Genomic DNA, 22,897 nt, shown 5'->3' with positions numbered 1-22,897 from the left:
AAAAAATCTCTGGGTCCAAGGGCTCCTTCGTCATCTCGCCACTGCTTGTTGCTGGACGGGTGGTGACTTCACCCCCAGAAATAAGCGACACCTTCGCCAAGCAATTCGAGGCCAGCAGCAGTGATGAATTATATGACGCCAACTTCGCAAACTTCAAGAGGCAATGCGAGAGAGTCCCTCTCAATTTTCGCGAAGCTGGAAATCCTGCAGCATACAATGAGCCATTCTCGCCATGGGAACTCGAGTCCGCTATCACGGACTCCCATAACACCTCACCGGGAATGGATCAGATCCACAACGCCTTTCTTCGGAATATTCCGAAGTCAGCGCTGGGGGAGGTCCTCAATACCCTGAACCAATTGTGGATTGAGGGTAGTTTCCCGAATTCATGGCGGGAGTCCCTGGTGATACCCGTTCCGAAACAGGGTAAGAACAAGAACGACCCGAACAGCTATCGGCCCATCTCTCTCACCAGTTGCCTGTGCAAGGTGATGGAAAGAATGGTTAACCGACGTCTCGTTTGGTGCCTGGAGAGACGACACCTCCTCTTCGACGCTCAGTGCGGCTTCCGGCGTGAGAGGTCCACGACAGATCATCTGGTGCGCACTGATAATTTCATCCAGGAAGCCTTTCTGTTACGCCAACACGTCGTAGCAGTCTTCTTCGACCTCGAGAACGCCTACGACAGTGCGTGGCGACGAAAGATTTTAAACACGTTGCAAAAGTGGGGTTTTAAGGGCAATATGGCCATATTTATTAAAACTTTTTTAACAAACCGCCTTTTTAGAGTAAGGACGGGCAATCATTTATCCCGATCCTACACCCAGGAGAACGGTGTACCTCAGGGATCAGTGCTGAGCGTGACGTTGTTCGCCATCGCAATCAACGACGTCACGGAATGCATCAATGCCCCGGTGATGGCATCGCTATTTGTCGACGACCTGGCTATTTTCTGCCGCTCTACAAGACTGTCATACGCCTCCAGGCAAGCCCAGGTCACCTTGAACAAACTGGGAGAGTGGTCGCGAAGGAACGGGTTTCGCTTCTCCACGGAGAAAACGAAATGTGTTCATTTCCACCGTCTTCGCGGACACCACATTACACCGACCTTATGCCTTCTGGGCAGAAATCTCCCATTTGTTGAGTCCGTCCGTTTTCTCGGCATGATCCTGGACAAAAAACTAAATTGGCGGGAGCATATACGGGTGTTACGGGAGAGGTGTCGCCAGACCCTAAACATCCTAAGGTTTTTAACCCACTCCAAATGGGGAGCAGATCGCTCCACCATGCTTTTATTATATCGAGGCTTGGTCCGTTCGAAGCTGGACTACGGTTCTATAATATACTCGTCAGGACGAGAGTCCTATTTGAGACCCCTGACGTGTGTCCACAATGCCGGGATACGTTTGGCCACTGGGGCATTTAGAACCAGCCCAGTCCCAAGCCTACTTGCTGACGCAGGTGAACCCTCGTTAGCAACCCGAAGGTTGATTTTGATGGGAAATTATGCCTGTAAAGTTTTATCCGTGACCAAGCACCCATGTTTTAACATTCTTTTTAAACCAAGATTTTTAGATATATTTAACAGGCGAAGAAGGGCAACTAGGCCCTTGGCCGTTCGTTTTACTGATTTTATCCAGGAACTCAATTTTACCTTACCTCAAGCGTGCCCTGTTGCCTATGCTAAACATCCTCCTTGGCTAACACCAAAGCCGGATATGAAGTCGTTGCCTCATGCGCACTGTAAAGCGTTCACGACCGAGTCAGAATACCAAGGACTCTTTAACGCCTTCCTCGGATCGCACCCGGACTTCGTACCGGTCTACACCGATGGGTCGAAGTCGGAGTCCGCATGTGCTTATGCGGTCGTCTCCCGCTACCATGGAGTCGTGAGGGAAAGATTGAACACGCTTTGCGGTATATTCACAGCCGAAATGTCAGCCATAAGAACCGCCCTAAAACAACTAAACGACCATAACGGCTCTTTTCTCATCTGTTCGGACTCGTTGAGCGCCTTAAAATCCATATCGGCGTTCTCATCAATGCACCCGATAGTCCAAGAGATCCACCATAGCCTCTTATCCCTTCAGAGAAAGGGGACCAGGGTATCCTTTATGTGGATTCCTGGTCATGTGGGAATACCTGGCAACGAAAAAGCCGACAAAGCAGCGAAGGAAGCCCTGGACCAAAATGAGTGCGATCATTCTTTGGTACCGGTGGAGGACATAAAGGCCGCTTTGCGGCACAATGTCCTAAACCAGTGGAAAGAAGCCTGGCGGTCCCTTATAAATAATAAACTTAGGGAGATAAAACCGGTTGTTTCGGCATGGCCCTCTTCAATCCGAAAGAATCGGAGGGAAGAGGTCACGATTACGCGTTTGAGGATAGGGCACTCTGCCCTCACACACTCGTACCTCTTCACGGAGGGAAAAGTGCAACCGCGCTGCAATGAGTGCGACGTGCCCCTTACAATGAAACATATTCTTACGCAGTGCCAAAAATATATAAGGGCTAGAGAAAAGTTTCATGTAAGGGGAGATTTGAAACAAATATTAGGAGATGACCCCAACTCTTTAAGCAAGGTTTTATTATTTTTAAAGGAAACTGGCCTAATGAGGCAACTTTAGCCGTGGTATTTTTATTCTTGTCGATGTCATTTGTTTTTAATATTTATCTATATATTTATTTATTTATTTATTTATTAAACCTTAACTGTGGTTTTTAAAAGTTTCGACGTGGTGCAAAATGACCTCAGCCGTCGATGCACCCCATAAACAAAAATACTACTACTACTACTACTACTCTGTATACAGGTTGAACAGCAACGGTGATAATGGGCAACCCTGCCTTACACTCTTCCTAGCACTGCCCATCCGGACTCCCCGTTCCCCTAAGACTTACGTTAAGAAGACCTAAGCTGTCTTCCTCTGCGTCATGGATGGAAGGTGATGGGGGTGGAAGGGGGATGAAAATATAATTAGAACAGGGTAATTAGTGCCTAATATTGATTCCAGGCCAGCTTTTGGAGTCCTGGAACTGGCCAGGAATCAATATTAGGCACTAATTACCTTGTTCTAATTATATTTTCATCCCCCTTCCACCCCCATCACCTTCTACATTTTCCCCTCCCTTCTAACGCTGCCCCTCCAAACCCGTCCCTTCGGAATTCCCTCCCTACCTTCCCCTTCCATCCATCGCTCCAGCCCTCGTATTCCCTTCAGTTCTGTCCCTCTCCTCCTTGATAAAGGTGGCAACGACCACCGAAAATTCGAAAAATAGTGAGTCTCTTTTTTTGTGTGTTTCTGTGTTTTTGTCTGTGTCCACTAGTGCTAAGTGTTATACATTATATATATATATATATATATATATATATATATATATATATATATATATATATATATAAACACAGATGTAGATTTTTAGAATATAGAGACACAAAGAAAGGACACTCACAATTTGTTATTTGACGTTTCGACAGCACGGCTGTCGTCTGCTGAAGACGACAGCCGTGCTGTCGAAACGTCAAATAACAAATTGTGAGTGTCCTTTCTTTGTGTCTCTATATTCTAAAAATCTACATCTGTGTTTTTATATACTATATTTGTGCGTCGCCGAAGAGCGTTCCATTTCGAAGATATTTTATATATATATATATATATATATATATATATATATATATATATATATATATATATATACGAGTGTGTGTGTGTGTGTGTATATATATATATATATATATATATATATATATATATATATATATATATATATATATAATGCTTTAGGTGTGCATCGACATCTGTGGTCATTTTGCACCACTGTGAAAACGTTTAAAACCGCATTCCACATTTAATAAATAAATAAATATATATATATATATATATATATATATATATATATATATATATATATATATATATATATATATATTAAATGTGGAATGCGGTTTTAAACGTTTTCACAGTGGTGCAAAATGACCACAGATGTCGATGCACACCTAAAGCCTTTAGAACTCCCTCTGTCAAGGGTATTTTTCTTTTCCTTTCGTCTCTTTCCCTTATGTGGATGGTTGTCAACGAATTCATAGTTTGGAGAGAAAAAGATTGTATTCGGTTTTCCCTGGTTCCGGAAAACTAATTAAGGGTCTTCAATATGCTTACAAAATAGGTATTACAGCATTAATTGGCTTTTCAATAATATTCCCAATTACACATACGGCATGTTCAGGGGAAAATGACCTAATTCATTTTATATCTGTCATCGGAAATATGAAGTCGCATAGAAACATTAAAATTTACGTGTGGTGCTTAAATGCTTTCAATAACATTTTTTGCGTTAACGAGCTCCTAAAACCGAAAGTCAACCCGAGATGTAATACTTCAATCATCATGAAAGCAATATAATGTTTTGGTAGATTTAAGCATAAAAGTAAGAATACCGTTCGAAAAAGGGCAACTAGTGTTGCCATAAGGACGTGAATTCAACGCTGAGCAAAATCCGCAGTGAAAAGAGCAGACCTACTTCTCTTTTCCTCCCCATATGGTGAAGACATCGGTGACAACTTGGCGGCCTCATAAAATGTAGTGCCGCCCTGGCGGTGACTAACACAAGTTTTCCTTTCCAAAATATACCAAGTTACATCATTCAACTGTTTTCTTTTCTCCTTCTATGGAGACTCAAGTTCTGTCTACCAGGTGGCAGAGTGTAATATCGACTGCCGTTTGATGGATCATTGTGTACGGTCGACCTACATTATGTGTTTGTAGTGGTCGTGTCAGTATCTGTCAGTAGCTGATGCTTATGATAAGTCTTCATTTCACATGTGTGTGTGGAGCGAGTGCCCTGGCCACAGGGTCAAGTTTCCTTAGCTTGAAAATTAAACGCGCCCTTTAGGTACAATAGGCGCCATGTTTGGGGACGTCGGTTCATCATCGGTGGGCGGAGTTGCGTCGTAAACAGTAAAGCGGGAGGCAGTGGCGTTGTCTGGTAATGCAGGAGACGACGAGATGAACTCATCGCCGTCGGCAGGCCATTCCCTGGCCATTCGCCACGAAATACAACGCTTTGAAAGCGTGCATCCATCAATTTACGCAATATACGACCTCATAGACCTGGTGCCGGATCCCATGGTGGCCCAGCAAGTTCGAGATCACGTCGTCTGCATTGAAGGTGAGATAAGCACTCCACGTGGTTGTATTGTGCTTCGTATCTGCCTGATCGTTGGGTGAAGCCGTGATTTCTCTAACTTGAGGGATTGGTGGAAGTGCATCGTTAGTGTAACCGCCAACTGTCAACTGCGTGACCTGGCAGTTGATCATGTGCAATTGATCAGATCGATTGACAGCTTCTTAATATGATTAATTACTTAGGAACAAACAGTCATCATATTAGATTAGTTGTGTTGCCATTATGATAATGAGGGCAGTTATCCCACTCCAGAATGATCGCAATTTTAAGTTATTCATCGAGTATATAGGAATGTGGCAATATTGTGCTTATAATGATTTGTATTTTCCGGGAGAAGTAAATTTTACTGCATTACTGCCCTTGTCATTCTATATATTTCATATGTTTTTTATTGTCATTCTTTAATCCTTCGTCTGCTGCCTTTGGTAGTTCCGTTGTCTACAATATCGACGGCCCTGGTAATTCGGTTATCAGCGTACATTGGGTTCTGTTTTAACGAATGGTGGGGATCTGAGATGGTCCCACATTAACGACGTGACTATTATGTATGGTGCGTACCCTCAGCGGAAGTCAGGCGTAGGTGGTAATGCCTTTTCCTTTTATGGGATATGACTACTCGAATGAATCGTGCCAAGCAGGTGGATGTGTCTTCGTTCTAGTAGTAGCTACGGACTTATCTTAGTCAGTTTAAACTTTTTGCTGATGCGAATTCAGGTAAAATTCTCCTCGATGGATTAGCAATGACAGTTTTTTTTTGTTTGTAGTCGGGTGATTAACGCATGTTAGTACGACGGCATTTCTGTATCTGCTAATCTTAATTATTTGTTTTTACCCCATTTTACTTTTCGCACGACTATTCGGTAATATATTTCATTCATTAATGATCATTTATTAGTAGTAGAAATATCGGTAGATGAACACTCATATGGTTTAGCAGTCATATTTTGTTCTATAAATACCGTTGCACGGTTAGCCGTTTTCCTATGGCTTCTGTAATTTGGGTCCCATTTCTCGTAACCTATTTAAAGGGATGTATTCAGTTTATTACAATTTCTAAGCATTCTTAAGGATAAAAGTAAGTATTTTATTTAATCCTTTTATTTGTACCATCGCGGCCTATTTCCCTTAAATGATGGCAATACTCAAACGAAGAAAAATTCAGTAAAAACCCTTATTTACAGTATAATGGCTGTTTTATGATTTCAGTCGGCAGTGCATGAAGCACGTTTAATTGATTTGTGTATGATAGTGTTGAACTAATGTAGTATTTTATTCTGTTACATTACCTACCAAGAGAAGTTATGTGATGTGACTTATGTTCCTATAGGCACATTGGTTTCGTTTATTTTTAAACTATATCCAATGGACTTCCTTCAAGGGCACCTTGACCCTTAACCTTTTAATGCACTTACTCAAGGAGTTCTAATTGCTGCTTCCAGATTCCCTCAGTGTTGACTCCTTGAGTTTTTGGCCATAGCTCAAGTAATTTCACTGGCATAAGGACTTGTTGCCAAGAGTGCCCTTACTAGGACATAGTGCATATATGGATCATGCATCTGATTTGCCTCTCTCCTTTGTTTCATTCCAGTAATGTGTACCTCGATTCTCGCCTAAGGCTTGATTGGAGGCCTTTGAGAATATTTTTCATTGCTGAAATTGTGACAATTGTTAGTTATGCAAAGTTTAATCCAGTGTCTCCCAAAATCCTGGAGAGAATCCTTACTATATGTTGAAGTCATGACCTGGGCCAGAAAGTTTATTTCTTTTTGGGAAAATGTCAAATAATCTGTAGAAATGGGTACTTAGTCAGTAATAGATTATCCAGCAATAGGCGTTCAATATGTCAAATGAATTATGTAGGGAATGTTTGCAACAAAAAGATTTCAATGACATAAAAACCGATGAAAATTTAAGTTGACTTTCCACATTCACACTTAAAAGAAAATTGCCTTTATGTGGCGATTATTTATTATAATGCTTGACATGGCACCACACGCTGGAAAGAAAATTTTAAGGATTGTGCACAATGTAGCTAGAAGGGAATTTTATTGGACTAAGTGGTTGATCTATTTGCCATGCATCAATAAGATGAAAGGTGCATATTTATAAGGTGAGTCGGTTTTTCTTATTCTTCATACTGGCCCTATTGTTTGTAGAAGGAATTGGGTGTAGAGAATCTTCACTGTGAGGAGCCCTTGTCACAAACCTTCAGTTCCTTTGTGCTACCTTCTATAATTCCATCATCAGTTAAAATATGTGGCTTTACTGAAAGCTGAAGTATTTCTCGTGGATCTCTTTTGGGTTTCTTGAGGTTATATAGATGGTGATCTAAGGCAATTATGGTAAATACATAACATGGTGGGGAACTTTTGTTCCTTACATATTTCAATCCTCAATACACAGGACCCATATTTTTTTAAAGAGCAAAAGGTTATGCTAAGGCAATTCTCTCTCTTTGCACTGAGTACATTATTTGTACTAACCACATACTTTCCTAATTATTCATACTCGGGAAACGTTTTTGGTAGTTTTATAAAAGTTCAAATTATCATTTTTTTCAAGGAATGAATACAGCTGTAGTCTTTTGGGGCATGCATTGTCTTTTGCATGTTACAATAATGAGGGAATGTGATTGGAATCAGGAGTGTTTGCATATAACCAAGCTTTTGCAAGGGAGATGGCGGTATGTCAATAAAATCAGGTTAAGGTTCCTTTTAAGATTGGTTATAATGCCACTGAGGTCGGGGAATTACTGGATAAAATAAGAAATCATTTGGCATCCAACAAGAATATTAATCTAGCAAGATATGCACGTAACTCATGGGATGGGTGTCAATGAGTGCAAGAACAATAACAGGATAGCTGGACATGTGTTGCTTGATAATTGAAAGGAAAAGGATATTGAATGATAATAATTGGTGATATGTGAAAATGCATTATTGACTTCTAAATACCTTATGCGCTTACCAAGTATTTATTTATAAATAATTTTTTAAAATGAACTTATCAGTGTATGTGACTGCATCTCATGGATACACTGTAAGTTAGAGACATAGTAGGATTGTAAGCACGGCTAAAAATTAATTTGTGGAATTCGGTTATGAAGGAGTTGTGTGCAGTTATTTCACCAAGTTGGCAATAAACATAACGACTCTATTAGCAATGTTGGCAAATATATTTACAAATTTTTCCATTCCTTCCTCCGCTTGCTTATCACAATTCAATGCTTTAATTGGAGAAAAGTAATTCCTTATTAGTTCTGAATGATTCATGGTGATATTTTAGTTATTTAGAAAGGATTGGGTTGACAAATTACAGTGGCAGCATTAATTCTTCTGATAAAATTTGTTTATTGAACATTAGTGTTAACACTATTGCAAACTGCCTGGTTATTCAGTGAAAGATGTACACAGTAAATTATGAATGTCTTGAACTCTTGATTACAATTCCTTCATTGCTCTTGAATATACTCAAAACCATATTTTTTAATTAAAGTTCTAAGTAAAAGACTAATAATACTCGTATGTGATATTTTTCATTTCAAGTTAAAGTTAATAGGCATAATTTCTGCCAAGGCTATTAAGCGAGTAAATTTATATTGGTGCCAGGACTTCACCAGGTAAAATATAGGACCAGTCTGAGAACAAACAATCAGCTGTTTCAGTGTTCCAAAGACTCCAGAAACTCTTCCACACTATAATAGCATTTATCTATCAGAATATGCCAGCGGTATTTCTTAAATGTACTCCTAGGAGGAGCAGATATTATGCCTGGTGGTGGATAGTTGAAAATTTTGATGGCCACATGCAAGGGATTCTTATTATACATAGCAGAAGAGTGGCAAAACGAATCTACTTCAACACCCTGCCGAGTATTATACCCATGCACTTGAGCATAGGTGATTAGTTGTTTCATATTATCCTTTACATACATAAGTAACCAATGTACAGAAAAGCTAAAGTTAGATTTTTCAATTTTTTTAAAATGAGGTTTTCCAATGGGGCATTTTTGCTCTACACCTAATAAAATCTTTTTTGAGTTATAAAAACTCTATGGAAGCCAGGTGATGCTCCCCAGTAAATGATTCCGTAGTTCATAGGTGACTGAAAGTTGCCATAGTAAACCATTTAGATCTGGTTCCTGGAAAATCACATAGCTTGGGCAGAGCTGCAGGTGCCCAGAGAGGCTTGCCTGGCAATCAAACCTGGGCTCTCCAGTCAGTATTCCAGCATTCTACCCCTGGACTACCACGTCCCCCGCACACACATATATATATATATGATAATTAGTCTTCATATTTCATGCATCATTTCCTTTTTGAAGAACTCTCAAAGCCAGTTAGACCCTTTCCACGTTTCCCACGAGGGCACTTGAAAGGAATTCCAGCCATACTGTAAACTATGCATTTCCCAAGGGGGGGTATGTGAAGCCCAGTGTTATGCACGGGTTAAGCATAAAAGATATACTTGCCTGCCCATTCCAGAACAATGAAAGATGTCACAAAACCCATTGACTGTAGATATTTATTAAACGAAGCAGGAAGAAAGTTTGTGTACAATAATCATTTGTTTTACTTTTTTTCTTTTGTTTTTTCACATTTTATCATCTCGCTTCATTCGCTTCAGATTCATTCGTAAACAGTCAAGAGTGGACACTGAGCCGCAATGTGCCAGACCTCCGCCTTGGAATTCTCGGCTCTCTCTCCTCGGGCAAATCTGCACTTGTTCATCGCTACCTCACGGGCTCCTACATGCAGGAGGAGTCGCCTGAAGGTGGACGATTCAAGAAGGAGGTTGTGGTGGATGGGCAATCCCACCTGTTGCTCATTCGGGACGAAGGCGGTCCCCCAGAAGCGCAGGTGAGAGGAGAAACAGTTTTGCAAATGCAATGAACTTTGCAGTAGAAAACAAGCTAACGCTCATCTCAACCGGGATATGAAACAGTGTACATACCTAGATTACTGACCAAGCACTTTAGCCAGGTTAGCCAGATACCGAGGTTGTATCTTCTTGACGCTGCGAATCCGGAAGGGATTTAGAGGTACAAGATATTCTGTCGATTTAACCATTCATGCACGCAGGAGGTGATAAAGTTTCAGTCATGCAAATGCAATACCGCAGTCCATGTGGTTAAAGTCAGTTATTCAATCTTTATAATGATAGACACTTAGCTTTTCCACGTACCAATTTTTATTCAAGACCTAGGTTTCGTTACAGTGTAACATCTTCAGGTGTTACATTGTGATTAAACATAGGGTAAATATAACGTTTAATTTCAAAAAGCAAAATGTCTTCTTTCATCTTGAGGGATTTCCACCATGTCACACCAGAAACTGTTATCAAACCTACCGGTGCATTTGACTAAGATGCATTTGAAGAAACAGTGGTATTGCCTTAACAATAACTTCAGCAGGACCATCCACTAATATACATATCCGAGGAATTATCTCAGTTGCAAAAATGATTGGCATAGAGTTGCTATTATGCATTCCTGTTCTTTGTTCAAAGAAGCTGTTGGGTAATGTCCCTCATTCCTTAAATTGAGCAGTCTCAGATGCCGTGTCTTATGTATAGGACCTCCATTATGATGCTTGGTTTAAGCACAAGCCATCTTCTTTTACAACCTCCCAAGTCATGCATGGAACCCTAGTGCATGTTTCCTGTTTTTTTAGTTGGTCTTAATTATTAATTGCAGCATAAAAGAGTCTACCACAGTCAAAGCAAATGCACTACCTGATTTTATTCAGTGATCCGTTTGTGTAGGAAGAAAGCCATTTATTCTGTTTAGATGTAAATCTCGGAAACATAAATTTTTAAATAAATCCTGATATAATGAGTGTTCAAATAAGCTGAAATATCACGTACTGAGTGCTCATTATTACAATTCTTCTCGTATTTACATAACAGCCCATTGGCAAATTCCCTTGATTTTAGGATAGCATAACCATGAAATTGGTAATTTTGTGATTGATATGTGGATGTTCATATTATGTAATTAAATTGACTTGAATAATTTTTTTAGCATGTATTTTTTTCTCTCTGAAAACAATTTTTTTTACAATTGCTTGCAGCTCAGTGGATGTTTTCTTTTATACGTTTTAAATACTCGACTATATATTTACTAGATAGCTGTGATTTTTTCCGCTGATTTTTTTTTAAATTTGAATTAGAAATTTTGATTTGAAAGTCATTTTTCACTGTGGAAAAAAAGTTCTGAGTTTTTTGGTGGAATACTTTATGCATTGCATTTTTGCTAGGTTTGAGTGAGAAATACTGGCAATAAGTTCTTCATAAGCATTGAGTAATTATTTTAAAATTACCAATAACGTTCCATATTCTTATTCTAATCACTCAAGCCTGTTAGTCTGAAGATTGAAGATGCATTCAGATGATCCAATATAATTAATATTTAAAGGTTTTGTCCAATGGTACGTAGGCAAAAAAACACTTCAGCTAGCCTGCGATACTGTTGCTCTTAATGCGGTTCATTCTTTCTCTGGAGAAGTCCATAAGGAGGTCAATAGGCATGGTAGAAGCTCTGTGGTTTCCCATTGCCACCATGATTATTATTGTCCTTTATTCAGATTTTGAAAGCAATTCTGAAGAAATTCTTAATTGAGTAAAATAAGAGATGTCAACATCTCTTGTCATAGTTTCTTCTCATATCAGTGTAATTACATATCAAAATGATATTGTATGCTAGGGACGTGGGCCGAGAATGTCGTGAGTATACCACATTTAACTTTTCAATCCTCCATCATGTACCAGTTACCTATGTTCATGTTGTATTTCTCTTTTTATAATCACATCTACAGTCATAGCTCAGATCTATAGAAAAGCTCTGTCCATATTTGTGTTATTGATACTGTGGGTGGGAATTTGAACAGTTGCTCATCAAAAACTGGCAAACTAAATCTTCAAAATTTGTTTACTTATCATAGACAACCTAAATGCTTGCTGTGAAGTGGTAGGTTCATTTAAATGATAAGTATCCAATAAAATGTATGGGAACTCTATTTAATTAGAATGGAAGATAATATATACAGCAGTTCTTCATATTGCAATGCAAAACCCTTAAAGAAACTGAAGAATTTTCCCCGCGGGTTGAAGTTAAGTCTACCATTGATTTTTTTTTCTTGACAAATTACAACCAAATACAGCAGCTTATAATTGGGCTGATATGGTCGAAGAACAAATATGATCTACAGCAATTAATGTGTGTGGTTGCAATGCACATACCTTTACATCTATGGCATACCCTTCTGCATAATGTTGTGCACCTTGCACATAATGTAAGTAATGTTTTATTAGTGAAAGTAATAACCACAGTGCTGTAATTTAAAAGTGCAAGGTTCTTAAAAGGTTTCTGTTAATTTTCTCTCTATGCTATCCCTTGTTTGTTAGGAATGCCAGATGTATTGGCACAATCTGATTTTCAGAGAGAATAAATAGTACAAAAATATTTATTAAAAAAATATATATTTATAGATTTTGAGTGGCTACTCCACCTCGAAATTAGAATCTGTCTGGAATCTAGTGCTAGTAAGAACCCTAATGACTTTACTTTGAAAGATCTCTCTGCAGAAAAGTCTCTATAGCAATTTTTTTAGAAAGAAGTGTAGTTCTTCATGCCTACATTTCTTGGTTCCCTTTGAAATGAGATAAATAGTCATTGGAGGATTTAGGTGCGAGTAACAGTTCCTAGTTTGACATTATGTAGCATGTTGTTGAGGACGGATTAATTATCAAATCTTTCACTGAATTTGGATTAACTAAATCAAATTTTGCCTCCTTCTCATCTAGCTGCAAGTTTTTCTGCACATGTAAACAAATTATAGAACTAACAAATCAACATAATCACATGTAAATAATGTGATTGAAGTTGATAAACTTTTAAAAAGTATCCTTTTACAATTTGAGTATAGTCTTTCACAGATTTGAATCCACTATGCCATTCCTCTCTTTGATCCTGAGTTAATTAATTTGCCATTGGAAAATTTAAAATTGCAGGTTGTCAATTCCCTTCCCCGCTTTGCTTAAGCCTAAATCAAATAATGCCTTTTACTGCTGATGATATTAGTCAGAAAGTACAAATTCTGTTAGCATTCTAAAAGTGCTAAATGTTGATTGAACACCTTTCCTGAAGGGATATGTACAGTAGATAGTTCTTTTGTGTTTTAAAAAATAATGAAATAAACTGAAATGGTTACCTGGAATTGCATTCAGGCATAGATTCTAGATTATTTGACAACTTCAGATTAATTATTTCTAATTTGGTAAGGATTCCAAAGTTTACAAGGTATTGTTTTTCCACAGTCTTACTTGATAACAATGTTTGCAAATTAACTGTCCATTATTCATATGACTTGGTTGTCATATATTTGCATGAAATATAGATGCAACTTCGTATTTAACATTTTAATATTACACAATACAACACAATATTACACAAAACCTTTAATATAAGCAGTCCCTGTGGGTGAAAAATGTAGGTCCTTCATCTCAATGAGTAATCTACTTTTCTTATTGAGAAATAATTAGTACCTTGACCATTGTCATTCTACCAGGTTTCTCATAACATGCTGTACTCATTTTGTTGGGATATCACTAGGGATAACTATAATTTTCCTTTTTTTTTCCTAAACTGAAGTTGGTTTATTATCTAATATTATGGTTGAGCAATGGTATTCTGCTGTTTAAGGTTGGTTTTGGATGGACGCAGGCTGAACAATAATTCATTTATTTTGCCTCTACTAGCAAAACAGTTTGACTTCTGACATTACAGTAATTCCCTGCTCAATGCCCCATACTTATTCCCTCCCTCCATTCCATACAACATGCCTATCATCATCCTTCCCCTTCCTCATTTGGCCCCCGTCCTCCTCCAATCACACTCTTCAACATCCCATTGCCAATCAAAATGCTCTGCAGCCATCTTTCCTGCCTCCTTTGGATTTTTCTCAACAATGCCGTCACTTCACCCTCCATGCCTAGAGCTTTTTCGTTGTTTTCCTTCGTGTCCATGTATGTCCATTTTTCCTTTTCAATCCCTCCTCACACCCGCATTACATAAGGCTCCAATCTATTATTATCATCTCGCTTCAGTGATAATGCTTCTGCCCTGTGCAAAATCATACTCGTATATCAAAGTTTTAACGAGTCTTTAACGTCCTAACTCGAATTCCCACTTGTCAATTCCTTCCTTGTGAAAGCTTCTTCAGCTAATACATATGTCTCTCATGCCCCAACTACTGTAATCATTTTAGTCCTGAACACTACTGAGGTAGGAAGCTTTCCACCTTATGTAGTTTATGAACTTCTATTGTAATGCTCTACATAGCCTCCCTTTATCTCAATAAAAGCATATCCTTTGTTATGTTTACATTGATTCTCATCCCATACCTATCATACTGATATTAACATGTGCTCAGCAATGCTTGCAACCCCTTGGCTGACTGACCATCTCGTGCTTGACCATCCAAACACCTAAGTGATTTTATGAATTTCCCACTGATTTTCATTCCTACTGGTATTTCCAGTACTTCCCAACCTTCTTTTTTTTAACCATTTCCTCCCACATATATTCCCTATCAACTTATTTCAACCTATGATTGCTTGGTGGCGGGTATACCTGAGCAATGACCAAGTTTGTTGGCTCAGCTTTTACCTCTATTAGTAGTGTCCTATCACTTTGCTTCCTTTGTGCTCATGGCCCTTCTGCCTACCTTTTTATAATACTATAGCTACTCTCTTCCAGTCCACTGTATTCTGCTTTATGACTATCGTTTCAGTAGTCCCCGCCATCTCCCTGTTCTTTCCATCAGTCCCTGTTCTAAACATCAGTCTAACATTGAAAGTCGCTGTTTAAACTGGTTTGGTCATCTTCTGTGCTGCTGCCCATAGGTATTGCTAGGAGTAGATTTCTTGTGATGAAAAACGTGCCCCACTGGGATCAAATGCCTTTGCAGCAAACTCACTGAGGGACAGATACTGCACAGACTACCTTTCATCTGATTCCTATCCTTCAACCTATCTGGTATGAGTGACCATATTAGTAGCAATTATCATCACTCCGGCCAGCACAGCTTTAGGGATAATCAGAATTCGCAAACCCTTCCACTTCATCAAGGTTGTAGTTCATGGAGGGAATAATGTGGATGATATTTTATAATCTGCTTACCTAGACATGCTTAAAGCAAAACAAGCAACAAAGATTTCATACATGCCACATGTATTGTAATTAGCATTTACTTTGCACTCTTTTAATTATATAAAATAAATGTGGAAGAAAAAAGTATTTTCTTTTCTGATATGAATGGCTTTCACAAAAGTGACTCCTCTAACCATTTTACTCTTTTGATTAATTTGCGAGAAGAAGATTTGCTCTTCAAAATTTATCCTCGGATGTTTAAAATATACTTGTATAATTTTTACATTTATCTTTCATGGGATAACTGGCTTTTTTTGAAATTGAATTCAGATGTGAACATTGTATTTGGTTTCATGTTGGTACTCATTGATGGTATGCAATTAGAAACATTTTATATTGTTAAATGTCATTTTTCTGTGGAGATATTTTTGTTCAATGCACTGGGGCCATTCTTAAATTACTTTCACTTAACAGTGAAATAATGTAGGAGGAAATCCACTTTTAGCAGTTTTGGAAATTGAAACAATTGAAAACTAACTCATAATTTGATTTTTCTTTAGAATTTTCTAAATATTATACTGTTGTTTGATTGTCAAATGCCAACTTCCTTCTATGAAAAAAGATGAAATGGAATGTAAAATGTATTTCACATCATCGACAGTATTTGAAATGCATATGCACCACTCCCAACGTAAATCTATCCGTATAACTTTCTTGATCAGTTGTATTGATTTTATAATTATTTTGGTTTTTTCAAGTTTGCTGCCTGGGTGGATGCCATTGTGTTTGTCTTCAGCTTGGAGAATGAAGCAAGCTTCCATGCTGTGTATAGCTATTACACACAAATGGCACATTTTCGGAATTCTGCTGAAGTGCCTCTCATCCTTGTTGGCACGCAGGGTGTGTATTTTAAGACTGCTAAGTGATAAATTTTGTATGTAGAATGGTTAAGAGTACCTTTAGAGTTAATTACATTTTCTAACTGATTTCCGCATAAGTTTTGGAATATTTACTTGAACTTTTTAGCTACACGAGTAACGTTTCACTGTGGAGTGATTTGTTGTTGTTCAAAATAGCAGGCCAAGTGGCTCTAGTAAGATTGTATAAATTGTGCAATAACTGATTCAGTGATAAAGTAATATATACTTGCATGTGAACGATGGTAGCAGCTAATGCTTTATACAAAAATTCTCCAATCAACCAATATCATTTTTTACATCTGTGGCAAATGAGAGGGTTAAAGTTTGCCACTATTGTTCTTTCAAAATCCTCCTTAAAAATATAGGTTGCGCTAATCAATTCTCAGCAAAGCTGTAAAAATTGCATCTGCTATTCGCAAAGAATACAAAGGAAGGAGATCAATACATGTGCATGGAACTGTATGTGGTATGTGTGTATCCATGAGCACAGACAAGTATCAACACACTTCTTTTGCCTATTTCTCATCCAGGAACCTTAGATTGACTCCATAATGCTTACTTATTTCTGATAAAGCTATTCAACAGAGGCACATTTCATCTGAATTATTGATTGTAGATAGCTGTAAATTTTATTGCAATCAGTGCTTGCAATTCCATAAGTGGTTCATGATTGCCATTGCCATAACTTGTGGGAAAAATTTATCATAATTGTTATGTGCCTCAATCCTAAACTTCCCTAGCCATGTGAGTTCTTTGCATGCAAGTATTCAGGATTTTTTTATGGATCTTATATGGAAGTGTGAAGCATCCTGACACCACATGAATATTTATAGACTTTCAACCTATGAATGGCTTTTTCTTATTTATTTTCTTCATGTGAGTTTACTATTCTCTGAACCTGCCCGCCCATTTTTCTCCTGTGTGTATCTTAAAATTGCATGTTCTTTTACTGCCATCCTTCGTTGATATTATTGTCCAAAGTTCATTAATTTTTCATTTCCTGAAGGTCTTGTGATCATTATCAGTAGGTTTATGGAAACTAAAATCACTAAGAAAAAATTAGCCATCTACAAAATGTTTAGTTCATCCAATCTATATATGAAAATGTAAATTGTAATGTATTTTATTCATAGTTTAAATTGCTCACTGGGATTCTTCATGTATGATTGAAATGTTATAATTATTTTCAGCCACATTCATAGGAAAGAGACTTATTTTTCATTACATTCAGCAAGGCTACCCCTTTTGACTCCTTAATAAGTTACCTGTTACCATAATAAATGGTCAAACTTAGTCCAGATGAAAGCTCTGGACATATTCTGTGGGTCTAAATTGGCAAGCTATACTGTATCATGAAATTTTCTTGTCTTTTTTTGTAATATCAACTTTTCCAATTATTGGTAACTTTAATGAATGATTCACCATGCTGTTTCTTGTACTTGTCAAAATGTGTTTATATCTAAATGAAAATACCTTATTTATGATCAAAATCTGGCTTGAAGAAGGATCTGATGTTTTCTCGGCATAAGTTTATGGTGAATTCTTCTTGGGGTTTCCACCAGGTTAAGCATTGCTGCTGATGTTTCAGTTGAACACTTTTTGAAATTTCTAAAGCAATGTGGCGCTAAGGTCGTAGAAATCCTATGAAGAATTCACCATGAACAAATGCCGGGAAAACAGAAACCCATTAAAATGTCGGCAGCCATGTGGAACTTAATATGGTAGAAATCCCAAGAAGGATAAAGCGAAAATAGGTCTTGCTTGATTGAATATGGGATTAGTATAGTGTGGCGGCTAATATATTGGCATCCCACCATGAGAATCAGGGTTCAAATCTCAGGGTTGGCATGTTTTTCCCAGTGATCTGCCAATCCCTACTTGGGGTGCCATGTGAGAGCACTTTGAGTACACTGTCTGTTGGATGGTATTTTAAACTCTAGACCCCTTTGTGCCTTTCATTAAGAGTAGGCTAATGCCAATATTGGGTTTTTCTGCACCGTTCCTCCAATCCCAAAATTGTTCTCATAATCCCATATCATCATGCCCTTACCAAATTTGGCAAATACCAACCTATCCATGGTGGCACAAATGACCTTACCTTTCGGTTGTTCTCCTTAATAACTAGTAATACTTGAATGAATATTTTTTTAGTATTTTGCAACTAATGTTGAGCTAATTTTCATGATGTGTCAGCAGGTTAAGGTAAAGATTCACTTTTTTTCATATTATTCAGTTGATAATAACAATACTGATTCACTGGATTTACTTTTCAGATGCAATCAGTGAGAACAACCCTCGTGTAATTGATGATGCTAGAGCTCGTAAACTAGCAGCAGATCTGAAACGTTGTTCATACTATGAAACGTGTGCTACTTATGGCCTTAATGTAGAAAGAGTTTTTCAAGATGGTGAGTAAAAGTTGAGCAATTATGTTAGTTATTTGGATAGTTATAAAACTCTTATAGTAATTGTGTTTAGAATTATTTGTTAGAAACTTTGTCTCCTAGAATTTAATCCATTGCACTTGTGTTTTTCATTGAGATTACTCTTTTAGCATTGCCGTCTGTCAGGCGAAATTATCTTATAACTTGGAAATTACAAGAAACTGTGTCTTGAATAAAATGTTAGGAATAGCTTGATGTAATCTAAAACTTCATTTTTGAATTAGTTATGAGTTGTTGGATGTAAATGTTCAAAGCCCCCTGTTTGTATTTTGTGGGGAAATATCATTACCATAGCTAGAAGATTGGCTTATTTTAAGTGGGGTTTGGGTGTAAATATACTTTTTCTCTAATTCTAGTGTCTTGATGTGTATATGACACATTAAATTTTATATTTAAGAAAATATCTTTTCAAAAGTGCATTTCGTCCCTAAATGTAACAATACTCTTATTTTCTTTGTGAATTCAGACATTCACAGACTTAACTTCAACAATTAAGACATTTTTAATGAGAAAAAAAGTTTTGTTTCCCTCAATCTAGAAGTTCTTTAGAAATATTAGCATTTTAATGAACTTAAAGGAATTAGCAACCAGCAAGAAGAATGAAATATTTCCACAAATTTGAAGATTTTTTTAAGGAATGTGTAAAATGAGGAAGGTCAGAGCACATATTCATGTATGTGGCCCTGCCTGAGAGGATAGGGCATCTTATATGTTAACATTTTTCTCTATCCAAAAGAAATAGATGACTTTGAACCATGCCTCTTTCATTATAAAAGCATTTAGGTGAAGTGGTTATTATATTTATGTATATCAATGACTTAGTTAAATCACATCATCCTTATAAAATCTATATTTATCATTTACCTCCATAAATAAGTGGCATGTTCTGATAACAGAACCCAAAATGTACGCATAGCGGAGTGTTTTGGTGACCATTCTGGAAAATATGTCCAATTAGGAGTGGGATTATATTTTATATCTCTTTTTGTGAATACTGACAGGGTTTTGGCAGAGTTTATATTAATGCTCAGTAAATGTTATCAAATATAGCTATCATATGGTACCAATTTTTTCTGTGGTTATGCATCACTGGGCCAGTTCTGTTATGTTTTTAAATCTCATTGGAAAACTCTTTTTCACTTTGATTATTGTCTTTGACCTGTTCCTGTTCAAAATATTTTCTTAAAATCGAACGTATTTGTATTCCAGCATGCCAGAAGATAGTTCAGCAGAGGCTGAATCCTTTGGCACCCTTGGGGTCGGCTGTTGCTGCTGCCGTGGCAGCCCCTCCCCCAACTCCCACCCCAACTAGCTCACGACCCTCTACCCCCTCTCACCACCCACACCACCACTCGTTCCCCATCCTCCCACCTCCCCCTACCTCATCATCCCTTCAGCCCCTCCTCCCACCTCCCGCTGCCTCCTCCACCAACACTGGTTCCTCGTCCACCTCATCCAATGCCTCTGCCTTCATTCCGTCATCCCTGGCTTCCACTGCGTCAAACAATTCAGCACGGACACCCAGCTTCCCTCTCCCTGGAATGGTCAACCCCTCAAGTCTGATTGGGTCTGCGTTTGGATCCTCACCTGCTCACCATCGCCACCACACAATGCTCAGCCAACCACATCGCCCAACGCCTTCTGTAACCTCGGAGGTATGAATAAGTCTTGGCTGATTTTTATATTTGGCCGGTGATGTTCAATCAAATGTGATAGGCATTGTGGTCATAATTTTAATTGCATGCCAACTTGATTATCTAGTATTAATTGAGGATTTTACACAGTTTGTCTATTCAATCAACTCTGAATGTAGTGGGAACCTTCATTCTGAAATTCATGTAAATAATGAACTGCAGCAATCAACCCAGTTGACTTTGACAGGTGAGGGTATAGCTCGCCTAATACTTTAAACCCCAATGGCATGTAAAATTTTCACATCAGGCTAGGGGGTGGGGATGATTCCTTTCCATCTTTAATTAATAATCTATAAAGAAAGTGGTTGATCACCGGATACATGACTATTTACTGGGCACTCCAGTGCTGATCACAGCTCTTGCTTGGTGTGTAACTCAGGTTGGATCTCAGGAAGCAGTTGGAAGTGGCTTGGGAAGCAGCCCTCCTGCAAGGCCATCGGTACGTGCTGCAGATGATGGTGCACTCTCCTTTGCTCGGCCGGCTCTGACTACCTCATCTCATAGCGAGTCTCTCCTGCGCCCTCCAGCGAGCAAGGAGGCCACCAAAGATCTACCAACCCCCAGCTCAACGCCTACCACTTCCAGGTGGGTGGAGATGACTGCTAAAATCTTAAGCATTCAGCTCTCTTTAATTTTCACTTATTCCACCATCTGAGAGTTCTTATACAGGTAGACCTCATGGGGGTAACATTCGTGATTATGCTGTGTAAGATGAAACTGCAAAAGAGAAGTTATTGATGTACCTAAAGGGAAATATTGGTTGCAGTCTCAGCAGGAAATGATTATGAATGGTGATAATATTTTTCTTCTAGGATGGTCACTCCAAAATTAAGACATGGTATAATAAATGATAAGTGGAAAGAGGCCATAAAATGGCAGGAAAAACACTACGAAAAGGAAGTTTAATTTTAAAGTTTTGTACTAAAAGCAGGAAGTAGATGTGATGGTTGCACAACTCTTGGGGGAAATGTCTGAATGTTTGACAGATAATAATTTGTTATCTATGAAGTTCTTTGTGCTCACCATAAATGGAAAGATTACATTGATGTGGATAATGGTTATAAGGATGTTTGATGATTTAATAGGCCCACTGTTAAGGAAGTATTGTTTTATTTTTGTGTGGAATGATAATTTTGTATACTCCCAAATAATTGTGGATTTATATGAGGGTGGTCCCATAAGTACCCGACCAGACCTAGAGATAGCGGTAGTTGTTTAAAAAATATCACTGTATTAGAAATTATGCAATCTATAAAGCATATGTTTAAAGTTTGAAAATGCTACATTGTTTAGTATTTGTTTGGCAGCCATCAATAGGGAACGTTTTCAGTGAATTTGTGAAAATGGAGAAAATTGGTCATATGCAATGCAATACAATACTTTTATTTGAAAGGCCTCAGCCCAACCAATATAAAATCTGAATTGGATTCTACCCTGGGTGAGTGCTTGTTTGTTTGCAACAGTAAAGTATTGGGTAGCAGAGTCTAAACAAGACCATACGAGCTGTCAAGACAGGCATCACATTGGTCGACCAAATGAGGAGACGACTCCGGAAACGGTGGAGAAAATCAAACATAGTAGGCATTTCAAAAGTGCAGTACATCACATGTTAACTGATGATTTTCTGTTCGCAAACTTTAGAAAATAGGTCGGTGGTCAAAGATTTTCCAACCGTGAAGAAGTGATGTCAGCAGTTAATGGCTATTTTGAGTAGCAAGACAGTTCTTATTGTAAGAAGGGTATCGAACAAATTGAATATCGCTGGGAAAAGTGCATAGAGCTGAAAGGAGGTTGTTGAAAAATAAATACAAATTTTTGTGTTTTCTTTGTTGGGTCGGGTACTTCTGGGACCACCCACGTTGTTTCAAAGTCCAAAGTCAGAAGTTCACTCTGCCTAAGACATTACCTAAATCCCAAAAGGGAAATTTAGTTGCAAGTGGTGCATTGTTAATGGGTGAAGCATATATGAAGGGGGAGCCTGGAAAAGATTTGGTTTACTTGTACCAATACTTAAAATGATTTTCTTGATTGATAAGTGTTTAATGTGTGAAAAAAATGGCAAATGACATAAAAGAAATATTTAAAATGCATGTATATTTTTACAGGAAAAGTCGTAGACGCTCCAATCTCTTCACACCTTCGAAGAAGGGTGATTTTCGCAATGGCAGTGTTGGCACTGGAGGAGGTGGTGGTGGAGGAAGTGGGTCTGCGACGCAGGGTGGCGAGGTTGGAAGTGGAAGGGCAATACCACTTAAACAAGGGCATTTGTACAAGCGAAGTAGCAAGGCACTCAACAAGGACTGGAAAAAGAAGTATGTCACATTATGTGATGATGCAAGACTCACCTATCACCCAAGCCTCCATGTAAGTACCCAACTGATATTAAAGTAGCCTTTGTGGAAGACAGAGAAGTGTTTACGATGAACTTTACTGTTTATAAACAAGTATAACCTAATGTTGTAGCATAGTTGTTATTATTGGTAGCTCAGTCTTGACTTTCACA

At 38.2% G+C, this 22,897-nt stretch overlaps 1 protein-coding gene across 1 annotated transcript in view; it reads left to right on the top strand.

Annotated features, from left to right (window-relative positions):
* The first annotated feature begins 4,715 nt into the window (after nt 1–4,715).
* CenG1A (Centaurin gamma 1A) overlaps nt 4,716–22,897 on the top strand; it is a 31,669-nt gene continuing 13,487 nt past the window's right edge. The window contains exons 1-7 of the mRNA XM_071587433.1: nt 4,716–5,169; nt 9,813–10,045; nt 16,095–16,236; nt 18,530–18,664; nt 19,910–20,355; nt 20,774–20,979; nt 22,500–22,758. Coding sequence (XP_071443534.1) covers nt 5,007–5,169; nt 9,813–10,045; nt 16,095–16,236; nt 18,530–18,664; nt 19,910–20,355; nt 20,774–20,979; nt 22,500–22,758 — 1,584 coding nt within the window. The 5' untranslated portion in view covers nt 4,716–5,006. The remainder of the gene's footprint in view (nt 5,170–9,812; nt 10,046–16,094; nt 16,237–18,529; nt 18,665–19,909; nt 20,356–20,773; nt 20,980–22,499; nt 22,759–22,897) is intronic.

This window comes from Hetaerina americana, unplaced genomic scaffold, assembly GCF_022747635.1.
Source record: "Hetaerina americana unplaced genomic scaffold, ioHetAmer1.1.p SCAF_3, whole genome shotgun sequence".
NCBI lineage: Eukaryota > Metazoa > Arthropoda > Insecta > Odonata > Calopterygidae > Hetaerina > Hetaerina americana.
The sequence above is the reverse complement of the archived record's forward strand: the minus strand, read 5'-3'. Positions and strand labels throughout refer to the sequence as shown.